Source organism: Alternaria conjuncta (genome assembly GCF_024043145.1).
Source record: "Alternaria conjuncta strain BMP 0040 chromosome Unknown scaffold_8, whole genome shotgun sequence".
Classification (NCBI taxonomy): domain Eukaryota; kingdom Fungi; phylum Ascomycota; class Dothideomycetes; order Pleosporales; family Pleosporaceae; genus Alternaria; species Alternaria conjuncta.
This window is the reverse complement of record NW_026250097.1, coordinates 21,304-43,435: the sequence shown is the minus strand read 5'-3', so window position 1 is coordinate 43,435 and position 22,132 is coordinate 21,304. Positions and strand designations below refer to the sequence as shown.

Below are 22,132 nucleotides of genomic sequence, written 5' to 3'. Positions count from 1 at the left end.
CACAGCCATAGCAATCATGGCTTCCATGTCCCCGAGGAAATCTACGCGCGCCGCTGCGACGCGCCGAAAAGCACCCGTTGTCGACGACTCGGACCATGAGGAGAACAGGACCCCTACGCCCGAAGTCAAGCAGGAGGAGGAGGAAGAATTCACACCGGCGCCCGCGCCACTCAAGACGGGACGGGGACGGGGGAGGCCTCGGAAGGCTGCAGCCCAGAATGAAGAAGCGACACCCAAGCCCGCAGCGAGGCGGCGGACACGCGCCACAGAGTCGGTCGAACCCACGCAGACGCTCACACCCGCGACAGAGAGGACCACCGGGGCGGCTTCACCCTCCAAGGCGGTGCCCAAGAAGCGCGGCAGGAAGCCACGTGCTTCTGTCGCTGCACCTCCGGCTGAGGATACCTCGCACTTGCTCACGCCTGAGCCTTCAATATCGCCCGAGCCCGAGGTTGAGCAGGCGTCCGAAGCCACCGTTACACCAAGCTCGCCGCTCGCCGATAGTACAAACGACACGGCAGACGATGCCACGAATGACATGGTAGACGATCCTACGAGTGACGCTGCGAGCGATGTTACCATGACCGACCGAACACCGGAGCCTGCACCCGCACCTGTGCCAGAACCCGTACCCGAGCCTGTCGCTGAGGTTACCCAGATAGAAGCGAAAGACGAGTCGCCCGTACCGGAACCGAAGGTCGAGGTTGAGCCTTTATCAGAGCCCCAGCCCCCAGCCAAGGTCATGGAGGATCTCGGCACACAACAAACTATGCTTGAGCCTATAGATATTGTGGTCAAGAGGCGAGCGGCAGGTATCCCCGCGTTGCATGAGCCTGTTGCGCCTAAACAGCGGACAGTAATCACCTGGCTTGTCCTCAATAACTTCAAGAGTTACGCTGGCCGACAGGCGGTTGGGCCCTTCCACGCCTCCTTCTCCTCCGTGGTGGGACCGAACGGCTCCGGGAAGTCAAACGTCATCGACTCGCTTCTCTTCGTCTTCGGTTTCCGTGCAAGTAAGATGCGACAGAGCAAGCTTTCCGCCCTCATTCACAATTCGGCGGCGTTCCCGGACCTGGATTACTGCGAGGTCGAAGTCCACTTCCAAGAAGTCAAGGACCTCCCAAACGGCGGCCACGAAGTCATCCCTGACTCAGACCTCGTTGTCTCTCGAAGAGCGTTCAAGAACAATTCGAGCAAATACTACATCAACAGGAAGGAGTCTACATTCACGATTGTCACGACCCTGCTTAAAGACCGCGGCGTGGATCTCGACCATAAGCGTTTCTTGATCCTGCAGGGTGAGGTTGAATCGATCGCGCAGATGAAGCCAAAAGCACAGGGCGAACATGACGATGGTCTGCTAGAGTATCTCGAAGATATCATCGGCACGTCCAAATACAAGACACCCATTGCAGAGTCAGAGGTCGAAGTGGAGACCCTGAATGAAGTCTGTCGTGAGAAGAGCAGCCGTGTACAGCACGTCGAGAAGGAGAAGAGCAGTCTGGAAGAGAAGAAGAACAAGGCGCTCGCCTACATTCGTGACGAGAACGAGCTGGCCTCGAAGCAGTCCACCCTCTACCAAATATATGTGTCCGAGTTCGACGATCACATTCAAGTCACCCAGGAATCTGTCGGACAGCTCCAGTCGCAGCTTGATGAGGAGTTGCAGAAGCACCAGGGTAACGAGGAAGAGATCAAGGGGCTTGAGCGACAATACAAGACTGGCGCGAAAGAGTGTGAGCAGCTCGAAAAGAAGAACCAGGAGTACCAGAAAGAGGTGGCCCGCGTTGACAAGGAGACGGTCAAGTTCGAGGAGAAAAAGAAGTTCCTGGCTAATAAACAGAAGAAGCTGGAGAAGACCAAGGAGACAAGTGGCTATGGTCGATCGGAAGCAGACAGCCTCGCCAAGCAGTACGCTGCGGACGTCGAGCGCTACAACGAAGAGATTGCTGAACTCGAGCAAAGCATGGAGGTCGAAGCGAAGGAGCTCGAGACGATTCGCAAGAGCTTGGCTGGTAAAACACAGGGTCTCTCCGACGAGATCGCCGCAAAGCAGAAATCTTTGGAACCTTGGAGTGCGAAGATCAACGAGAAACAGTCCGCTATTGCAGTTGCCCAGAGCGAGCTCGACATCATGCGTGAGCGTGAGAATGCAGGTGCCAAGGGTATTGCCGAAGTCGAAGCAAAGATCGAGAGCTTGGAGGAAGCCAAACAGGCGAAGGTTGCAGAACTTGATGAGTGCAAAGCCGAGAGGAAGCGTGTCGAGAAGAACGTACAAAAGACACAGGCTAAACTTGAGGAGATAACTCAACAAGAACCGGCGCTGAGGTCGAAGCTATCTGGCGCACGAGCCAAGGCAGATGAGGCCCGGGCAAGTCTCTCTTCCGCTCAGACTCAAGGCAACGTTTTGACGGGTCTGATGCGTCTGAAAGAATCAGGACGTATCGATGGATTCCATGGTCGACTCGGGAACCTAGGCACCATCGATCAGAAGTACGACGTTGCTATCTCTACGGCCTGTCCGCAACTAGACAACATGGTTGTAGACACAGTAGAGTCTGGTCAGCAGTGCATTGAGTACCTACGGAAGAACAACCTCGGTCGCGCCAACTTCATTCTCCTGGATCGCCTCGCCAAGCGTGACATGTCGCCAGTGCAAACACCCGAGAACGTGCCACGTCTTTTCGACCTCGTCAAGCCTAAGCACGAAAAGCTCAAGCCTGCATTCTTCCAGGTTATGACAAACACGCTGGTCGCCGAAGACCTTGACCAAGCTGAGCGTATCGCATATGGCGCGAGGAGATGGCGAGTCGTCACCCTAGACGGCAAGCTTATCGACACTGCGGGTACCATGAGTGGTGGTGGAAGCAGAGTAGTCAAGGGAAAGATGTCTTCCAAGCTCGCGTCTGACGTCTCGAAAGACCAGGTCACAAAGCTCGAGCATGACCGCGATACGCTTGAACAGACCTTTGCTGAGTTCCAACAAGAGCTGCGGGAGCTCGAGACTGCGCTGAGAGACCTCAATCAGCAGATACCCGAACTAGACACCAAGTCACAGAAGCTTGCGCTGGAACTTGAGAGTTTTGATCGCAATATTGCGGATTCTCAGCGCCGCATCAAAGAGCTAGGTAGTGAACAGACATCCACGAAGACCGACAAGGGACGCATCGCATCGCTGGAGAAGAACATCGCCACGATGGAGAAGGAGGTCTCTAAACTTCGTGCAGAGACTGAGGATATTGAAGCGGAGATCAAGGCTCTTCAGGACAAAATCATGGAGATCGGAGGAGTCAAGCTACGAGGTCAGAAGGCCAAAGTCGATGGTCTCAAGGGACAGATCGATACATTGACCGAGCAAGTGTCCAATGCACAGGTCGCGAAATCAAAGGAAGAGAAGCAGTGCGTCAAGCATGAGAAGGCACATAACGATGCCATCAAAGAGCTCGAAAAGCTTGCTCTTGATGCCGAGAAGGTTGAAGATGATATGGCTTCACAACAACGCGACGTTTCCGGGATCCGACAGCAGGCCGAAGAAGCGCAAGAACAGCTCGAGGCCAGGAAAGAAGAACTTCAATTGGTCAAGAAGGAGCTCGATGAGAAGCTGGGCGAGCTCAACGAGACGCGTGCGGTCGAGATTGAGATGCGCAATAAGCTTGAAGAAAGCCAAAAGACTCTGAACGAGTACCAGAAGAAGCAAGCATACTTCCATGACAAGCTAAGCAAGCTCGCATACCAAAATGTCACCGACTTGGGCGAGGAACAAGAAAACGGAGGTGACGGTCTCCCGTCTTACAGCAAAGACGAGCTTCAAGACATGGACAAGGCTACTCTCAAGGACCAAATCGCCCACTTGGAGAAGAAGAACGAGTCCACGCAAGTCGACCTAGCGGTCCTCGCCGAGTACCGCAAACGTGTCGAGGAGCATGCTGCGCGCTCCACAGACCTCGCTTCTGCTGTCAGCGCCCGTGACGCTGCAAAGCACAAGTGCGAAGAGCTTCGACGTCTTCGCAAAGAAGGTTTCAAGGCTGGTTTCGACATCATCACTGCGCGTCTCAAAGAGATGTACCAGATGATTACCATGGGTGGCAACGCCGAGCTCGAATATGAAGATACACTCGACGCCTTTTCCGAGGGCATCCGGTTCTCAGTAATGCCTCCGAAAAAGTCATGGAAGAACATCAGCAACCTTTCCGGTGGTGAGAAGACATTGAGCTCTCTAGCTTTGGTGTTTGCTTTGCATCACTACAAGCCTACACCGTTGTACGTCATGGACGAAATCGACGCGGCGCTAGACTTCCGCAACGTGAGCATCGTGGCGAGTTACATCAAGGAGAGGACGAAGAACGCACAGTTCATTGTTATCTCACTTAGAAACAACATGTTTGAACTTGCATCGCGGCTGGTCGGCGTGTACAAGGTCAACCACATGGTAAGCTCATCTCAAGTGCACACTCAATGGCTTCAGCATCGTTTACTGACTTATTTTAGACGAAAAGTGTTACGATTGAGAACAAAGACTATATCATTAAACAGGCTTGATGATTGGTGGGCAACGAAGACTCTTGCGATTGGTGTTTGGTGTTGGGAGTAAACTCGCGGGCACGTATTCGGTATGAAGCGGAATGGGTTGGGCTAGCTGCGATGATACCATACTGAGATGCATGCGGCCTGGTACTGAACGAATGCAATGTTGAATGTCATTATCATTATATCTATAAAACCTCGCTTTGAGCACTGATATACCTAACTGAGCGTCCAAGGTTGCGCGAATCTACAGTTGCACGGAGCTAGATCAAACTAGCTTTGCTCGCTCTCCTCCCTTAGGCTCTTTAAGTGGCAGCAGTGTAGTCAATTTCACTTCCCGTCCCTTTCATCAGGCATAGCGGCTGCCTGCGCACACAACAAAACTTCTCGACCGAGGCGTTGCTACGGTTTCCAACTCCCACGCAATCGCCCCTCGCCACCTCGGACCTCCACCTCATATACCGCTTACACTTGTCTTAGCTTTGACCATTGCTAACAACCTACTCAAGTACGTCAACACGGGTTACACCAACTTTCGGCCTACACCACATACCCACTTCCTGCCTCTGCCCCTACCTATACCTATACCCGCAACCACTGCACGTTCTCCACCAACACAATAGTGCACTCCTACTTCACCAGCACCTCACAACTTGAGCGCGCGACTACGTCAGCCGCTCACAACACCATGGCCCACGTCACTAACTCCGTTCCCACCCCCTTGAAAGGCCACACAACTCGAGATGTTAGCAGCGCAGAAGAGGCGGCGGCAACTCCTATATCCAAAGCGAAAAAGACCTCTGAGAGCCCTCGAGTCGAAAAGAGCAATGGCCAAACTACGCCTAAGCGAACTCTTCGCAGTACCAAGTCTACCCAGACCACTCTGAGCAAAGACACAACAGTCAAATCTGTCGAAATGACGGCTGTATCAGAAGAATCAGATTTATCTGCATCGGCGACAAGCAGCGATGAAGGGGTTGCTACAAGGTCAACGTCCGGGACTGAGGAGAACTCTCGCGTAGACCGCAAGGCCAAACCATTCGTCACCTCTTCGAAAGACCCTCGCGCCGTTGCTCAGGAAGATTCGTCACACGGCAAGAAGCGCGCGGCAGAAGACAAGAAAGGCGGTCGAGCTAAGCGTCAAGTTCGATCATCCCAGGAGCTGGGTCTGACCTATAACAGCATCAAGGCAATCAACATGCCGCCGCGTGGTCTCGTGGCCGGCCAAGACCCTCCCGCTCCCACACCCGGTGAATCTCCCTACGGTGACACAGAAGATCACCAGAACAGTATGATCATCTACTTGCTAGATGATTTGGAGCACACATACTCGCAGGCGACTATCTTGTACAACAAGGCATTCCCAAACGATACAGTGACGGATGAAGCTGTACGTCGCCGCCATATTCGGTCTCTCGAGCGCTTACAGAAGCGTTACGGTGCAAGGCCTGCTACGCAGATTGGCGTAGTCGGCAGGAACATCTCGAGACGTGGAAGGCCGCGTGCGCCCCGTCTAAGTGGTATTCAGCCCGAGAAGGACTTGGTTGCTCCCTCCGAGGAGCAGACCGAAGGCGAAGGCGAAGGCGAAGTCTCGGCCCTCGAAGAGACTTCGGCGGATACATCGATTGCTTCTTCGAAGGGTGGCTCGGTCAAAGCCATGAAGCAGGCTCAGCGCGAGAAGCGGAACTACAAGAGCCACGAGTTTGACAAGGCCTGCATTGTTGTTTGGCACGATGCTGAAGGCATGTCGTTCAAGGACATCCGCAACAAGCTCGAGGAGCGTGGATGGTCCCTTGGCGTGCCCACGGTCAAGAAGGAGTATGCGAAAGCTCGTGCTCGCATCTGGGGCACGTCACCAGAACCTGCCGCCGACGATACTGAAGAAGGTCATGGAGAAGTGATCGAAGATGATGAAGTCGGAGACGTGAACATGGAGGGGGAGTCATTTGAGCCGGAGCAGACGTGAGTTGGAGACGACGGGGTGGCAGGCGTCACCGTGCGGCGACCCGATAGTACAGGTTGGAGGCGACAAGGACTGGACATATGATTGTAAACGTAGCAGTGCGATCACCTGATACATTGCAATGTTCTATTGAGAATCCCCACATCCGTGCACATTGCGTGAAGTGAATCTTGAACGCGGCGATGCTTGACCGTTCTCTTTGACTAGTTTTAGCTCAGCGCACGGGCCACTCCGCCGCGGCCTTGAACCGCGACTGGATTCCATCACTTGTACACGACACAGAGCCATTTGGCTGTATCGACACCCGCGCCCCCGAACGACCGAGAAGCCCCCCGAAGACGCACGCGAACAACCGACGCAACCACCCGGCCTGTCTCTGTGGCGCCTCGCAGTATTTCGAGCGCGGTGATAGCGTGAATGACGGCGCGCGCACCCCTCAACCGCCCTTCTGCCTCGCGGCGCGCTTTCACTTTTTGCGCCTGAGTCACACGCCTATATTAATACCTCAACTCCCCTCCAACTCCCTGAACACGTCCAGCGACGCTTAGCTCCCATAATACCACACGCGACCATGGCCGACGAACACCCACCCCAGAATGTCGGCGGCGACTCCGCCGCGGACAACGATGAGGAGGACTTCCGCAAGATCATGCAACAGATGTCGCGGGGCGCTGCTGAAGGCGAGGAGGATCTCCTGGGTGGTATCGCGGACCGGCCGCTGGATATTGGCGAGAAGGCCGACGACGCAGTCGATTACGAAGACATCAGCGATGACGACTTGCCGGACGAGGAGTTCGCGTCGGGCGAGGGCGCCGATAGCACCCAGAACTTCAGCGGAACTACTCTACAGGATTCTGGCGGCGCAGGTGACAACGAAGACGTCGACATGGACGACCTCTTCGGCGACAACCACGACGATAACGATGATCTCTTCGGCGACGATCCCAGCCACTCCGACCCGGTGCAAGAGTCCGCGCGACACGAAGACGACCCTCTCACCTCCATCGAAGACCTTGTCCAGGAAGGCTTCAGTAGTGTCGCAGAGGATAAGCCACAGTCTGCCACCCGCAACATCGCCACCAGTGTCGCACAGCAAGAGGTGGAAGAGGAAGACCCCGAGGTGCGAGAGCAGCTGGCTCTGTTCGCACAGTCTTCGCGCAAGAAGGATGAGCCGGCGGCTGCACCCGTAAAGACATCGCGGGAGGAGTTCGAGAAGATCTGGCCCAACTTTGAGGCGGACAAGCCGCCACGCTTCTTCAGTCTGGTACCTCGAAAGCGCGCTTTCTATATCCCCAAAGTTCCGCAAAAGACACCGAGACCATTCCAAACCAACAAGCTTACCTTGGACCTTGCGACGGACCAAGAAAAAAGCTTCCGGTTGCATCCTACGACCACCACTGCCAAGTCAGGCCGGCAGCAAGAAGAGGAGCAGGGTGGTCTCATCCACATTACCAATACCGCCGACGAAGATGGCGATAGCGAAGATCAGTTAGAGTTGGACAACCTCGACACCATCGACGACCGTGAGATGATCGGCAATGTATCCTGGAGCGACCTACGGATTGCCTGTGAGGATTGGGACGTGCCAGATGGTGCAAGCGATTTGACCATGTCCGACGGGAACCAAGCACCAACGCCGCCTGATAGCATGGGGGGCATTGACTTCGAGCAGTTATCGCCGAACAAGAAGCGGAAGCTTGGAAGCCGTGAGCAGCCCATCCAATTCTCCGTATACGATCACATGGACCTACCCACCTGGGACGATCCCGAGCTTGAGACGGCGCGACTGTCCAAGAAGATTCTTCTCGACATGAACGACCCCCATCTCCTACTGGATGTGCAGCAGCCCAGTGCAGAGCCACCGAAACCTCGGACATTGGGTGTAGGCCTCAAGCGCGACAGCCGCGGAAGTCTTGCGAACCCCATGTTCAAGCGCTACAACATCTCCAACGATGAGGCCTACGACGCGCTCAAGGAAAGCAGCCAACAGAAGGTCCGTAGTACGATTGGCCACATGAACGTTGAGCACAGCTTGCCCGCACTGAAGCTGCAATATCCTTTCTACAAGGTTGCGCTGTCCGACCGCGAACTCCGGTCTTTCCACCGTCCTACTGTCACGTTCAAGCCCGGTGAGCGAGCTAGTATCTCAGTCCTCAAATCTGTCAAAAGGAAGCACAAGAAAAACCTCAAGCCATCCGAAGCTTTCGCGTCAGCAGAAGACCTCAACATTGGCGATAATTCTGACCTCCTCCTTGCCGAGTACTCGGAGGAATACCCTACCACGTTGTCCAACTTCGGTATGGGTGTCAAGATTCTCAACTACTACCGTCGGAAGGACATGGAAGATACTGCGCGACCAAAACCGGAAGATGGTATTGGTGAGACCTCGGTGTTGCTACCGCAAGACAAGAGCCCATTCTCGCTGTTCGGTCAGGTTGAGCCCGGCCAGCAAGTGTTGACGCTTCACAATGCCATGTACCGAGCTCCCGTGTTCAAACATAAGCCCGAACAGACCGATTTCCTTGTGAGCAGAAGCTTCACTGGTGTTAATGGCCCCAAGTACTACATGCGAAACATTCCAAATCTCATGGTCGTCGGTCAGCAGTTTCCTTCTGTGGAAGTGCCCGGTACACATGCCCGCAAGGTTACTGAAGCCTCGAAGAAGCGATTGAAGATGCTCGCGTTCCGCTTGTATCGAAAGGGACAGCAGAAGAATGCGCGTCAACCTTGGGTCAGCAACGAGATGATCAAGCAGCATTTGCCTGGTACCGAGATTGCGCAGAATCGCTCTCGAATGCGAGAAATCATGAAGTACCAGAAGGACATTGGAACTTGGGAGCCGGTGCCTGGAGAGACTGTTCCCGAAGAGCCGATTCTACGCACTTGGATCAAGCCAGAAGATGTTTGTCTGATCGACTCGATGCATGCTGGTGATAAACAGCTGCAGGACGCCGGCATCAAGTCGAACGAGATCCGTGACGACGATGAAGAGGCTGACAACGAGAACGCTGATGTCAAACTCGCGCCATGGAACACAACAAAGAACTTCCTCAACGCTTGCGCTGGCAAGGCTATGTTGGAGCTTCATGGTGACGGTGATCCTACCGGTCAAGGTCTGGGTTTCAGTTTCATCAAGGTTTCGATGAAGGGTGGTTTCAGAGATGTTGGTGAGAGTGCAGCTGATCGTCTCGATAACAAGAAGATGAAGGAGCTTGGTGGCCACAGCTACAATGTCCAGCGTCAACAGGTCATGTACGAGAACGCCATCAAGCGCATCTGGAACAAGCAGAAGGAGAGTCTATCTGCTCAGAACCCGCCCTCCGACACCGAAGACGATGTGGACTCTGCTGTAAACCACAACAACACAGGTCGCCAGCGTTCCGAAGTCGGCACCCCGGCCGTACGTCCTGATGATGAGACCATGTCACAAATGTCTCGCAATAGCAATGCGGACAACAGCGGCAAGAAGCTCAAGATCACTCGCACTATCAAGAACAAGTACGATGAGTACGAGGATGTCACAGAGGTCATCACCGACCCCGCCGTTATCCAGCTCTACATCAAGCACAAGCGACAGCAGCGTCTTCTCAACATGCGCATCGAGGACATCAAACCAACTGGCGATCCTGAAGTGGACAGGGCCCAACAGTTGAAGTTGAAGGCAGAGTTAGCACGTCTAGCTCGCAACATTGAACGCCGTGAAGGTCGTGAAAAGGCAAAGGGTATGCACAAGTCGCAGACCGGAGAAGGTGGTGCGACTGGTGGACCAGGCAAAGGCGGAGCAACACCTCGCAAGTGCGCTAACTGCGGCGAGGTGGGTCATATCAAGACCAACAAGAAGTGCGTAGACAATCTTCCCTTTCTTCAACGAATTTACTGACAGATTTTCCACCAGGCTCTGCCCGCTCCTCAACGGCCAACGGAAGCAGAACGACACATTCAGGGACGCAAGTGCTGCATCTCCCGCCACCGTCGTTCCTGCTACTCCATCCTTCGCCGGCTCACCGTCCTAGAACGACAACGTCACTAGCGGCACAGTGACTGGCTCTCCATCCACTGTTCATAATCCCGGGGCACCCCATTAGTAGAGGACATGATCGAGATGCAACAGCTGCTACGTATCATAACTGGTTTTTCAAGTTTGTACAAGGACATTCGTCCTGCACGGACTATCTGACTATTAACGCATCATGTGTGGTGGTATGAGCATGGGGATTTCGAGTCTTTTTCTCTTTCAATGCATAGCATGGCGTTGGGCGGACCAGGTCAAAACGGTACTCGGAACCTGGGCTTACTTCGGTAGCTCTCATGGCGTTTATTCTTTTGTGAGCACAGGTCTTATGTGCTCCGCTCGTTGACACTCGAGCAAAGTAATCTGTATAACATGTTCCCTGCAGAGGGGCGAAATGAGAGTAATCATTCATGAATTGTGCTTGTCCATGTTGGTGATCATGTCACTGTTTGTCGATAGATGATCATGCCAGGTTGGTCGACTTGATCTGGTCATCCACATGTCCTCTATTTCAGTAGAGTAGAGGACCTCACGTACGTTGCGAAGGAATACATGATAATGCATCCACAGTCTCATACATTGACTATACAAGAAGATAAGAAAGAGTTGATACAGACGGCAAGAAAAAATCGCACAAAATCCATGTGAACTCTCTCGCAATGCTACGTTCACTTGAAGCAAAAATGCTTTCCCATGCAAGGTTGGTCTCCAAACACCTCCGCCAATATACACATTCCTATATTCGCCTAAAACCCCACCTTCCATATCCTACACCACCCCATTATTCATCCAGATAACCGATTTTGCAGAATTGGTTCAGACTCCGCACATCCAACTGAGCGGTAAGCAATGCGCCGAGCATGGTCTCTTTCCGAGGTAAGATGTCTGCCTTGACTTTCCACGAGCTACCGTTGAAGTTGAAAATCTCCATGTCGTCGTCTTCATCTTCGTCATAGTCGTCCTCATCATCGTGTTCCATGTGCCCGTTTGTTTGCTGTACGCCCTTGACCAGCGGTTCACCACCCTTTGACTTGTCACCTAGGCGTTTCAGGGTTGATAGCGCGCGATGGACGATGAGCTGGAAACCTTCCCGGTCATGGTCCATGGGCCGTTGGCCGCGGTGATTTGGCGGTTGTGGGGGGTGCGGTATGGCCGCATCGGTAGCGGATAGCGACATGGCGAACTTGAGTAAGCTATGCGCCCAGCCGTCTTCCGACTCGAGCCATGAGCGACAGATACCAGTCTCGGGCCCTGGAGCTAGGCTGGCGAGTATATCTGCCGCCAACATGCCCTGCATCAGGTATGCTTTCCGTGACTCTGCAACACGCGCTTCGAACATGCGCACCTCCTTGGGGCGTGGCTCTTTCATCTGGTACATTTTGTTTTCAATGTAGTTGCGGTCCGGCACAACGGAGATGGCGAGGGCGAAGGAACGCGTTAGGAGGTCGTACGCAGGGATAGATGTTGCCTCGTTGATGAATATTTGCTTGTAGTAGGTCCGGTTGGGATCATCGCGAGCGAGGAGTTTGGCAAGACTATCAACGGCAGAAGGGAGATAGCGGTGGATTTGCGGGTTGAAGGGTGTGAATTTGACAGGCTCAGCGGGTCGCGGAACTGGAGCAAAAGCGCAGAGGAAGTGCAACACGGCGTATGCGTCTTCACGATTTGGCAACACAACCTTCGCGCTTGTGTTAGAGAAGAAGGTGACTACATCCTTCATGAAGTCGAAGGTGTTGATGTGTGATCGTAGCAACAGTACGCGGGTTCCGACAAGCCGTATGAAGTTTGCGAGAAACTTGATTACTGGAGCGCTGACCAAAGAGTCGTGGTTGACTTCGAGGAAAGAAAGGTTTCGGAAGATGGTGGTGATTGCCAGCAGCCGGTCTGCAGTACGGTCGAGCATGTACTCCTTCGTACCAGCCTGTGGGAGTTCTTGTAGTGCCGAGGCTTCCTCGCGACAGTGATGTAGGACGTCCTCGTATGGGGTGAGATCGATGATATCAGTGACTTCGGGATTGTCGTTGCCTAGTATCTCCAGCTGATCTTCGGCGTACTCCACCAGCACTTCTGTCAAGTCGTCGCAGTGCGACAAATTGAACTGGACGGTGTTGTCATACGTTATCCGCGTCAAGGTATCCAGACCCAAGCGCACCTCCGCATGTAGTCCCGACTTGATACTCATGATGATGGCACGAACGTCGATCACACCCATCTCCGGTAATAACGGAACATTTGGTTTGTAGTTTGTGATTGTGTCGATCATGTTCTTGAAGTTGTCGGAGTCGAAGTCGAGACCTCCCCATGTATCTTGCGTTCGGTAGGCGGGCTGATAGACCCTCGTGCCATCATCTTGCTCGATGACTGGTTTGCGTTTCTCGGGCTCCTCAACGGCGGCCGCGGCTGAATCTGCGGCGGCGTTCTCTTCTTGCTTCATTGGTGACGACTGCGATTGGCCAGGCTCTTGTCCCTGAGTAGGTGTCCCTTCCAGCTGTCTGCTGAGGCTTTTCCGCGCGTTTCCGTCCGGCTGTGGTGTGGTGCCGTTGACGCTTGGTAGCGCTGCATTGCTCTGTAAAGGCGTCGACTGGTGTGGATGTGGGGAAGGGTCGAGTTGCTGATGCGGCTGTTGGGCAGGCGGAAGCGACTGCCGTTGCTGCTGTTGCTGCTTCATCGCCTCCTGTGATCTCTGTAGTTGCTGCAGATATTCCTGGTGTCCTGCAGCATTGACTTGTTGTCCCGGCATAGTCGGTCTTGTTGGCGACATCTGCTGACCCACAGAACCCATCTGGTTCATCTGGCCCATTTGACCCATTTGATTCATCTGTCCCATTTGGCCCATCTGTCCCATCTGTCCCTGCGGAGGCATACCCTTCTGTTGCATTTGCTGTTGTCTTTGCAGATATGCGGTCTCGTAAAGGCTTAGGTTCTGTTCGTATATCTGGCGCAGTTCGTTGGGGGCGTTTGGGAACTGTTGTGGATGTATGTTCATCATTTGCGCGATTCTGGGCCAACCGTTTTGTTGCGTCACAAATCGATGGCCCTTGAAGCGCATGACGGCCGCGTAAAGGTTCTGGAGATTTGTCGGCCGACCGGCGCAGAGTGGTTGGTGGTTGAAGGGTCTATTATGCTGGGCCATCAGCGCCTGAACATTCTTAATGAACTGGTTGTATTGCGACTGTTGGTTCTGCGCTTGCCCTTGAGCCTGCATCATGTTCTGTTGCATGCCCGGATGCTGCATTGGGTTTTGCATTGGATTCTGCATTGCGCCTGGCATCTGCGCGCCTGGCTGCTGCCCTTGTCGCGCAGCCATGTTGCTCGCGGCAAGATTACCCAACTGCTGCTGCTGTTGCAGGCGCATTGCGTATTGCCTTTGCGCCTCTTGCTGTCGACTCTGGAGATTTTGTGATAGTTGCACCGACTGTACGGGGAACTGGTTTCCGGAATTAGCATTGAAGGCTTGATTCATAGGTGAAGCCTGGAAGTTCATGGGCGACATCTGCGGCGCGTGGGGATTTTGCGCTGGTGAGGCCGTGTTCATGCGCTGGCCTCCCATCTGGCCGGGCGCGAAGTGCTGGCTCTGCATGGTGGGCGAGGGCGTGTTAGTGAAGCCTTGCTGGTGCTGGAAGCCGAATTGGGCTTGCTGTGAAGGTGTCTGAGAGCGCGATAAAGATAGAGCGGCGCCGGACGAGTCTCGTTTCTGGGGCACCGAGGGCATAGGATTGAACGGGCGCGCGCCATTCATCTGGGGTGTTGCGATTGCGCTCGGGTCGATGAAGCTCGACGGATCGTACATGCCGTTCTGGGGGGATTGGAAGTCCATGATGGTGCGCTACTGCCGCGAGCAGTCAAGAGCGGCGGCGGGCAGGGAGGGGACAGGCGCGTGAAGGCAAGGACGAGGAAGAGAGCGATAGGCGCACGTGAGTGTCTGGGTTGGATATGGCTAGTGGTCCGTCAGCAGGCATGTTGATGTTTAGATGGACGCGCCTCTAGCAGCAGCCCTCCGACGAGACGCAGGCGCAGGACAGGGACGCGGCAGGCGGAGGCAGGATGAGATAATACACACCGGGCGCGACAATAGACCGACGCTAAAAGGATCTTCTCATCAGGGCAGGACGGATAACGAGTGGCTTTGAATGCGGTCGATAACTTGACGCACCGCAGACGCGCTTTGCGGACTATGCGTTGCTGAGAGCGGAGGAAGGAACAGTTTTCTTGGCGGAATCCCAGCCTCTACTTACTCTAGCCTGGTCGGGAGCATCACGAGACCTAGCAGTGTCCGCGACTCCAAAACAGAGCGCACGTCGCCCGCAGAGCAGAAGCAGCCGCAGAGTCTCCAAAACATACACGCAGGCCACAGTCGCATCCGGAGCCGTAGACGCGTTCGCGCGTTGCGACAGACCAGTGGAGTGCCTGCGTTGCCGGCAACTCACAAGCCTAGCCTAACTCAATTTGATTTGATTTCTCCGGGTCTTTGGCCGTCGTGACACGGAAACACACGTCTCTCCACTTATTACATCACTTTGTTCCTGCAGGAAATGGCGCTGTTATCGCACACAGCTGGGCGTCGAGAGTGGGCACACCCAGACCGCTTGACTCTGCGTCGAGAGCCCAGCCGACCGTTGAACCGCCCCAAGCTACTCCCAGAGTCAGCGCACCAGTGTCCTCGTCCGATACTTGACGCAACCCGAACTCTCTGCTCTGCACTTGAATACGATGCAAATTCGCAACAATCCTATACCCGTTGGTGATCGGCGCGTCACACGCCAGCAATCTACCATGGCGACTGGGGGTATACATGTCAGATTCGGCGCTTGTGCCATCGAACACACGCATCGAGGCCCATACTCTATGCTGTTGTCTTCATACTCTATAATTTTCACAAAGCATTCCTCGATCAATACAGGTCAGGTAATTAGTCCCCGGTCGTTGTCGTGAACCGGCGCGGGATTTAAACACTTCAAGGGGGCCAGGTAAAACTAGACTTTAGAGCTGATTCGTACTCCACATCTGTTTCCAGCCAGAAGGAAAGGTCACACCGCGAGTTGAATAACGTCCCTCATACAGGCCCATTGCATAGCTGTCTCGAGCCATGAGCAAGGGTCTTCGACTATCCCTTTAGCATACCATAGAAGCCTGGTTGCAGTCGGGACGGACATTGACGCGCAATACCGATGTGTTACAATCTCATACTGTCCTAGTGTATAGGTCTGCCTGCGTGTAATAAGAGCGTCGTGAATTTACTTTTGCACGTGTCGCAACAGATGGCGTCTGAGCTAGCTGGCTGGAGCCCTGGAGTGATCGTCAAGCTCACGTGACGTCGGCGGCACCGCCTCGCATTGCCCGATCGCGCCTTCCATGAGCTTCATCAACATTGCGACACACAAGCACCGCCTTCACCAACATCCCGCCACAAACAATCACCAATGACGAATACTGTCTCTCGCTGCTGATATCCCCCACCGACTTACAACTATACAAAGTCCATCCAGCTACTATCATCATGGCTGATACCGCCATGGAGAACCCGGCCAACACCGTCCCGCCGCACAAGAAGCAGCTCCCGTCGTCGATACCCAACTTTGATACCCTGGAGGGCTTCTCCACCGAGGGCAGCGATGACTACTCGACCTTCAAGAAGCTGCAACGGCAATTAGAGTTCGTAGCGCTCAGGCACATGGAACCGCAGGTGGCTAACAGTCGCAGGTACATCCATCTACAGGAAGAGTACATCAAAGATGAGCAACGGAGTCTGAAGCGAGAGTTGGTGAGGGCACAGGAGGAGATCAAGCGCATTCAGAGTGTACCGCTGGTGATAGGGCAGTTCATGGAGGCCATCGACCAGAAGTAAGCTTCAACACAGGCACAGCGCTTGCGTCATGACACTAACACGCGCAGCACCGGCATCGTACAATCGTCCACCGGCTCCAACTATGTCGTCCGCATCCTCTCCACTCTCGATCGCGAACTCCTCAAGCCATCGTCATCCGTCGCGCTGCACCGCCACTCAAATGCCCTCGTCGACATCCTGCCACCAGAGGCCGACTCCTCGATTGCCATGCTTGGTCAAGACGAGAAGCCAGACATCACGTACGCCGATGTTGGAGGTCTAGATATGCAGAAGCAGGAGATTCGGGAAGCTGTTGAACTGCCGCTCACACACTTCGACCTCTACAAGCAGATCGGTATCGACCCACCGCGCGGTGTACTGCTATACGGACCTCCGGGTACAGGAAAAACCATGTTGGTGAAGGCTGTAGCAAACAGCACGACCGCGTCCTTCATCCGTGTTGTCGGTTCGGAGTTCGTACAGAAGTACCTGGGTGAAGGCCCACGTATGGTTCGTGACGTGTTCAGAATGGCGCGCGAGAACTCGCCATCCATCATTTTTATCGATGAGATTGATGCTATTGCTACAAAACGTTTCGATGCGCAGACAGGTGCCGACCGAGAAGTTCAGCGTATCCTGCTCGAGCTGCTCAACCAGATGGACGGTTTCGACCAGACGTCCAACGTGAAGGTCATCATGGCGACGAACCGCGCGGATACCCTCGACCCTGCGCTGCTCCGACCCGGTCGTCTCGACAGGAAGATCGAGTTCCCTTCGCTACGCGACCGCCGTGAGCGCCGTCTTATCTTCTCCACCATCGCTAGCAAGATGAGCTTGTCGCCTGAGGTAGACCTTGACAGCTTGATCGTCCGAAACGACCCCCTCTCCGGTGCCATCATCGCAGCTATCATGCAGGAAGCGGGTCTGAGGGCCGTACGCAAGAACAGGTACAACATTATCCAGAGCGATTTGGAGGAGGCATACACCAGCCAGGTCAAGGGTGCGGCAGAGGCCGACAAGTTCGATTTCTACAAGTAAGCGCATCGCTACTTGTAAGGGACTTGAGAAGGGACATGCACCATTGTACTACTAGATAGACTAGGCCCTGGGGTCTCGTATCCTATGAGGCTATATACCGTGGTCGCTTGGGTAATGCATGAAACAACATGAATATCACCTTGACTACGCCTCGATTGCTGTTGTGTGATCTAGACGTTGCGTTTCATCTAGACCAGGGCTTGTGCACTACTAAGCTACATTCTTCACGTTCAGGTAAAAGGAAGTGGAAGAGAATATTCCTATGTTTACCACATCGGGCGAAAACGCCCCATGTTTGCATACTCAGTCCTTTCCTCACTGCGTCTGCCGGATTACACATGTCTTAAAGCATGGCTGTATTATTCTAATTCGGCAAGATATGTCAAGATAGTCATTGATTGTACTACTGCGGTAACAATATATACAAACATCACGCAAATATTATTATTGGTGAGTGATTATAGTTTAAGAATTATATGACGTACCAACGTAGACAATAGACTATGCAGTACATCACAGGGCAGTCCTTGTACACGGGAAAAACTCTATGGATTTCATGAGATTTTGCACTGACTTTGATATTGTATCCAGTATACTACACATTGACATCCATCTTGTGTCGCCATCTATAAGCCATTTTAGTTACATACCATCAAGATCAATGGAGACAAGGTTACTTAATTATATGCATTTATAACTTCTTTCGTCTATCTACCAGATATGCCACCAAACGCTCCTTTCTGTCAGCATACCCGCTTCTCCTTCCCTTTCCCACGCCGTCTCTTCTTGGTATCACCGGCAACTCGCAACCAAAATCCACCAACAACTATTATTGCTGCGTCTTCCTCCTCCATCCACCCGACTAAGAACTATCCTACAAAGACACGCAGCAGCGGCAACCGACTCCACGCACTAGCACCTCAAGCTCGGCAAAGACAGAGGCAAAGGACAACAATTGCACCGCAGGCCATCCGTTCCATTCCGTGATCCAACAATAAGGGAGAAGAGCTACATATCTCCCAGAAAGGAAAGAGAAAAGAAAAAGAGAAAAAATGTGACAAAGGAAAAGCAGGAGCGACTCGACGCCCTATAGTAACGGGCGGCGGCTCATGGTATCATGCATTCGCGACGCAAGGGAGCGACAAAGGAAAGGTCCGGTGGATTGCCAGACGGTATGCAAAAGGCGTTGCATGAGAAGTTATGGTGAAATGACGAGTTCGGTACAGATTCGTTAACCAGTTTAGCCGACCCTGATAGTGGTCTCTAATGGCGTGCGCGGTAGATCTTTGTCCAAAGAGGCTCTGGGTATACCTCCCCTCTTGTCCTCCTTTGGTGGTGTGGGTGGTCCAGAGTGCCTGTTGGGCATGTATTCGGCGTCCTTTGCCGGTGTAGGCGGGCGCCCATCGCTACTCGCGGTGCCAGAGTCCTTCGGCGGTGTAGGCGGCGGCCTTCCCTGTGCATGATCCCTTTCCCTGGATGTAGACCTGGCTCTGGCTTCAAGTCGTGGAGGGCCGAGGTAGGGCGCTCCTGTGGGTGGTGGTAATGATGACTTCTCGCTACTCGTATTGGCAGCATGGCGATCTGAGGCACTCCGGTTGCTGTGCCCGCCAACACTTGAAGATTCACCGGCCTCTTCCACCACAGGCAGAGTGGTCCCAATCTCTCCTCTTTCCGCCGACGGACTACGTACTGCCCTCAAATGTAGATTCGGTACGTTTTCTTCACCATGACCTTGTCGCCGCGAGCGGTCGGCTTGATGCTCGGCCTTCTCCAGGACACGGTCGGTCGACGATCGCTGCGCAGCAGTCGCATTGACACCGTCAAGCGAGAGTTCGTTGAGATCGTTTGGAGCCTCTTCCATCTTCTCACGCTCGGCCGCTTCTCTAGTCTTGGTGACACCGCTGATAAACTTGATGAATCGATCGCCGTATCGCTCGGGAGGTATAGCAGATATTTGAGACTCGGTATTAGCAATGCCTTTAATAAAGTGCTCCATACGTTTGATGAAAGAGTACTGGAGCATAATTAGTATTTGGCGAGCCCTACGCGCTGTACGCTGCAAACTTACGTGTGTCAGACAGTCGATAATGCCGAGGTAGTATATCTCTTCTCCGGGGGTTTCGTCCTCGTGAGTGGCTCGGAAGCCACCATCGTCAGAATAGAAGTAGAAGTTCCGGTTAGGATCTTCCAACTCGTTCGGCATCTTGCTAGACGTCTGACCCATGGGTACTGGTTTCTGTGTCTTGACCATCTGCCTCAGTTCCCTTGCTTTCCGAGCACTCTCCAACTTCGAAGGCGTGCGCATAAGCTGATTCGGTTGGGGCTCTGGTGCTTCCTCTCCACCTGGTGAAAAGACCTTGAGTGTCTTGTCTCGCAGGTTCTCCTCGTTACCCTTTTCCAGGTCGTGGATACCAATGAGGAGCGAGTAGTCCATTATGTGTAAGCGCTGCAGCAACTTGACGTCTCTTTGCATCTGCTCGATGAACATCTTCTTCTTGGACGGCCCTAACTCAAGATGCTGGTTTCTGCGTAACCAATTGAGGTCCTTCAGTGTCGCGCGGGGGTTGGTTGCCAAGTTCTCTTCCTTAAAGTCTCGCCCAATGGTAGAACCCTTGAGGTCGAATGTGCTGTGGATGTCTCGATGCGGGGGAAACAGGTTGTTCATGACGACGAAGTGGATTTTGCGTCCATAGGGTATCTTTACGCGATGCAGGCCGTAAAACTGGGAAAGAAGAGTGTTTGGGTTCTCTTGCACGTGGTTGTAGTAGTCCTTGAGAATCTTGCGGAGGAACTTATGTTCGGCGTGGTGGATGGTTTTGATGATGTACTTGTAGTCGCGGGAGAAATAGAAGAAGCTGCCACTCTTGCCGGGAGAGCCGAGCTCGGAAAGGATGTATTTGCTGGTCAGCGACACGAGATAATCGGCAGGGTCGAGCTTGAAGGTAGTGCGGAGATGGCGGAAGACCCATGGTGCATAGTCCTTGAACTTGAAGTCGTATTTGGCGGAAGGAGTAAGCTCGTTACCAGTTCTGTCAAAGTGTCAGTATTGTGCGAATAAGCAAAGAACAGAGGTCTGCCAGACGAAGTGGAGATGAACTCTAGCAGGTGCTTGATGTTGCAAGGAAAGCCGGCCGGCACGTACATGTCAAACGAGAACTTGTGCTTCGCGTCAAAGTCGGCATCAGTGAGATCTCGGTCCATCTTGGCGTTGGTTCGCGAGACGGTGAAGCGGATACCCGTCAACATGTTGTAGGCTGTCACCCAGTTGACGTGGTTCTGGTCGACCTTGGTGCCTACCACGACGCGGTCTTCGTCTTCGTCCTCCTTGCGCTTCCGCTTGCTTGCTCGCTTCTGGCGGATGTGCTCAGCCCAGCGCGCGGCCTCATCGTCCTGGGGCACCTCGTCGAGATGCATGTCGGAGTTGACGGAGCGTGTGGTCCGACGCACAAGCGACATGGAGCCTCTCCGTTTGTGCGGTGTGGAAGGCGAGAAGCGTCCACTAGCGCTGATGACGTCGTCGGTGTTGTTCTGGGGTTCGCGGGCGCGCGATGTTTGCAGCTTGGGGACCTCGAGGGTATGACGTTGCTGCAGACGATGAGGTTGTTGAGAGGGGCCGGGGTTGTTGTGGTTGAAGGCAGGCGGGGAGGAGACGCGATGCGCTTGGCTCGGTACCTGCAGACTGGCCGTGCCCTCGTCGGGTTGGGGCTGCGGCGACGGCGAGGTGGGAGGATGGGAGACGGAGCCGACGTGCGGAACATAGAAGTCCCTGCTTGCTTCTTTGGTGCCGTCCTGAGCATCGATCTGGCCGAGCTCGACGTGCGTGGTGCTGCCACAGAGGCGGTCCTTGGTCTTGCTGCTGTGTATCGAGGCGAAGTAGCCGTCGTCTCTGCTCGGGCGCTCGCTCGACTGCCTCTGCGTGTCGAGCGACTTGGTGTTGGAGCTGTCGGCGTCCATGTAGTCTCCTCTGCTCCGGGCATGACGTGCGTCGTCCTGGGACAGGCGCTTGTCGATGCTCGCGGGCCTGGGTGGGCGGCCGTTTGCCATGGGCTGCATTCCATTGGCCATCTTCCCGTTCATCGCGGCAGCGGTGCCATTGGGGGGCGAGCGGTCCGAGGGCGAGCGCGCGGGGGGAGGCGGTGATGTTTGAGCATGTGCAAAGGAAGAGCGGTCGGTTGCTTCGGCGCCATACGAGGGCATCATCTGCGACTCATGGATGGTTACGCTCATCAAAGAGGCAGCCTTTCCCGAGCGCTGCGGAGGAGGGGTCGGCGGAGCGTGAGAAGCCAGTGTGTGTGTGCGACGTGTGGCTGGTGAAGGTCGGGTTGGGCGTCGTCCGGGGGATTGCGTAGTGCAGCGCCGGCAGAGACTAGGTACCAGAGCGGAGCAGAGCAGAGCAGCAGAGCAGCACTGGGCGGAGGCAGCGGCGGGGCGGCAGGCGCTGGAGCAATGGGGGTCGTGATAAGAAAAACGGTGGGCGCAAGAATGGGCGTGGGTGTGTCGGCGGCCAGGAGTCGAGTCGAGCTGTGATGCTCGATAGTTGGCCCTTCGCTCAGCCCTTTGCTCGCCGGGCGCGATCCGACTTCCGTCTTGCGCTAGCCTTGGCAGGTGGACAGTGCCTTATTGCGCGCTGCGAAGCCACCAGCAACATGACCACGGGCCCGGCTCCTGCTGCATCACGGCAGTTTCAATGCAGTCGGACATGCTGGGCCCCATTCACCACTGCATTGCGCTGCTTTTCACGCCCCAAAGGCCCCATCGCTGCGATACTTGG

At 54.4% G+C, this 22,132-nt stretch overlaps 6 protein-coding genes across 6 annotated transcripts; 4 read left to right on the top strand and 2 right to left on the bottom strand.

Annotated features, from left to right (window-relative positions):
* Window positions 1–16: 16 nt before the first annotated feature.
* Window positions 17–4,539, top strand: J4E85_005810 (uncharacterized protein; the record flags this gene model as incomplete). The annotated part of the gene is made up of 2 exons (XM_051470052.1): window positions 17–4,429; window positions 4,489–4,539. The coding sequence occupies 2 exons, from the start codon at window positions 17–19 to the stop codon at window positions 4,537–4,539; spliced, it is 4,464 nt and encodes a 1,487-aa protein (XP_051325540.1).
* A 673-nt stretch (window positions 4,540–5,212) lies between these two features.
* J4E85_005809 (uncharacterized protein) lies at window positions 5,213–6,490 on the top strand (the record flags this gene model as incomplete). The annotated part of the gene is made up of 1 exon (XM_051470051.1): window positions 5,213–6,490. The coding sequence occupies one exon, from the start codon at window positions 5,213–5,215 to the stop codon at window positions 6,488–6,490; it is 1,278 nt and encodes a 425-aa protein (XP_051325539.1).
* Window positions 6,491–7,058: 568 nt separating this feature from the next.
* Window positions 7,059–10,500, top strand: J4E85_005808 (uncharacterized protein; the record flags this gene model as incomplete). Its single annotated transcript, XM_051470050.1, has 2 exons — window positions 7,059–10,327; window positions 10,383–10,500. 2 exons carry the CDS (start codon window positions 7,059–7,061, stop codon window positions 10,498–10,500), a joined length of 3,387 nt encoding a protein of 1,128 aa, XP_051325538.1.
* A 780-nt stretch (window positions 10,501–11,280) lies between these two features.
* On the bottom strand, window positions 11,281–14,316 carry J4E85_005807 (uncharacterized protein; the record flags this gene model as incomplete). The annotated part of the gene is made up of 1 exon (XM_051470049.1): window positions 11,281–14,316. One exon carries the CDS (start codon window positions 14,314–14,316, stop codon window positions 11,281–11,283), a length of 3,036 nt encoding a protein of 1,011 aa, XP_051325537.1.
* A 1,680-nt stretch (window positions 14,317–15,996) lies between these two features.
* J4E85_005806 (uncharacterized protein) lies at window positions 15,997–17,361 on the top strand (the record flags this gene model as incomplete). Its single annotated transcript, XM_051470048.1, has 3 exons — window positions 15,997–16,151; window positions 16,200–16,340; window positions 16,392–17,361. 3 exons carry the CDS (start codon window positions 15,997–15,999, stop codon window positions 17,359–17,361), a joined length of 1,266 nt encoding a protein of 421 aa, XP_051325536.1.
* Window positions 17,362–18,601: 1,240 nt separating this feature from the next.
* Window positions 18,602–21,561, bottom strand: J4E85_005805 (uncharacterized protein; the record flags this gene model as incomplete). Its single annotated transcript, XM_051470047.1, has 3 exons — window positions 18,602–19,375; window positions 19,430–20,390; window positions 20,444–21,561. 3 exons carry the CDS (start codon window positions 21,559–21,561, stop codon window positions 18,602–18,604), a joined length of 2,853 nt encoding a protein of 950 aa, XP_051325535.1.
* Between the last annotated feature and the right edge of the window lie 571 nt (window positions 21,562–22,132).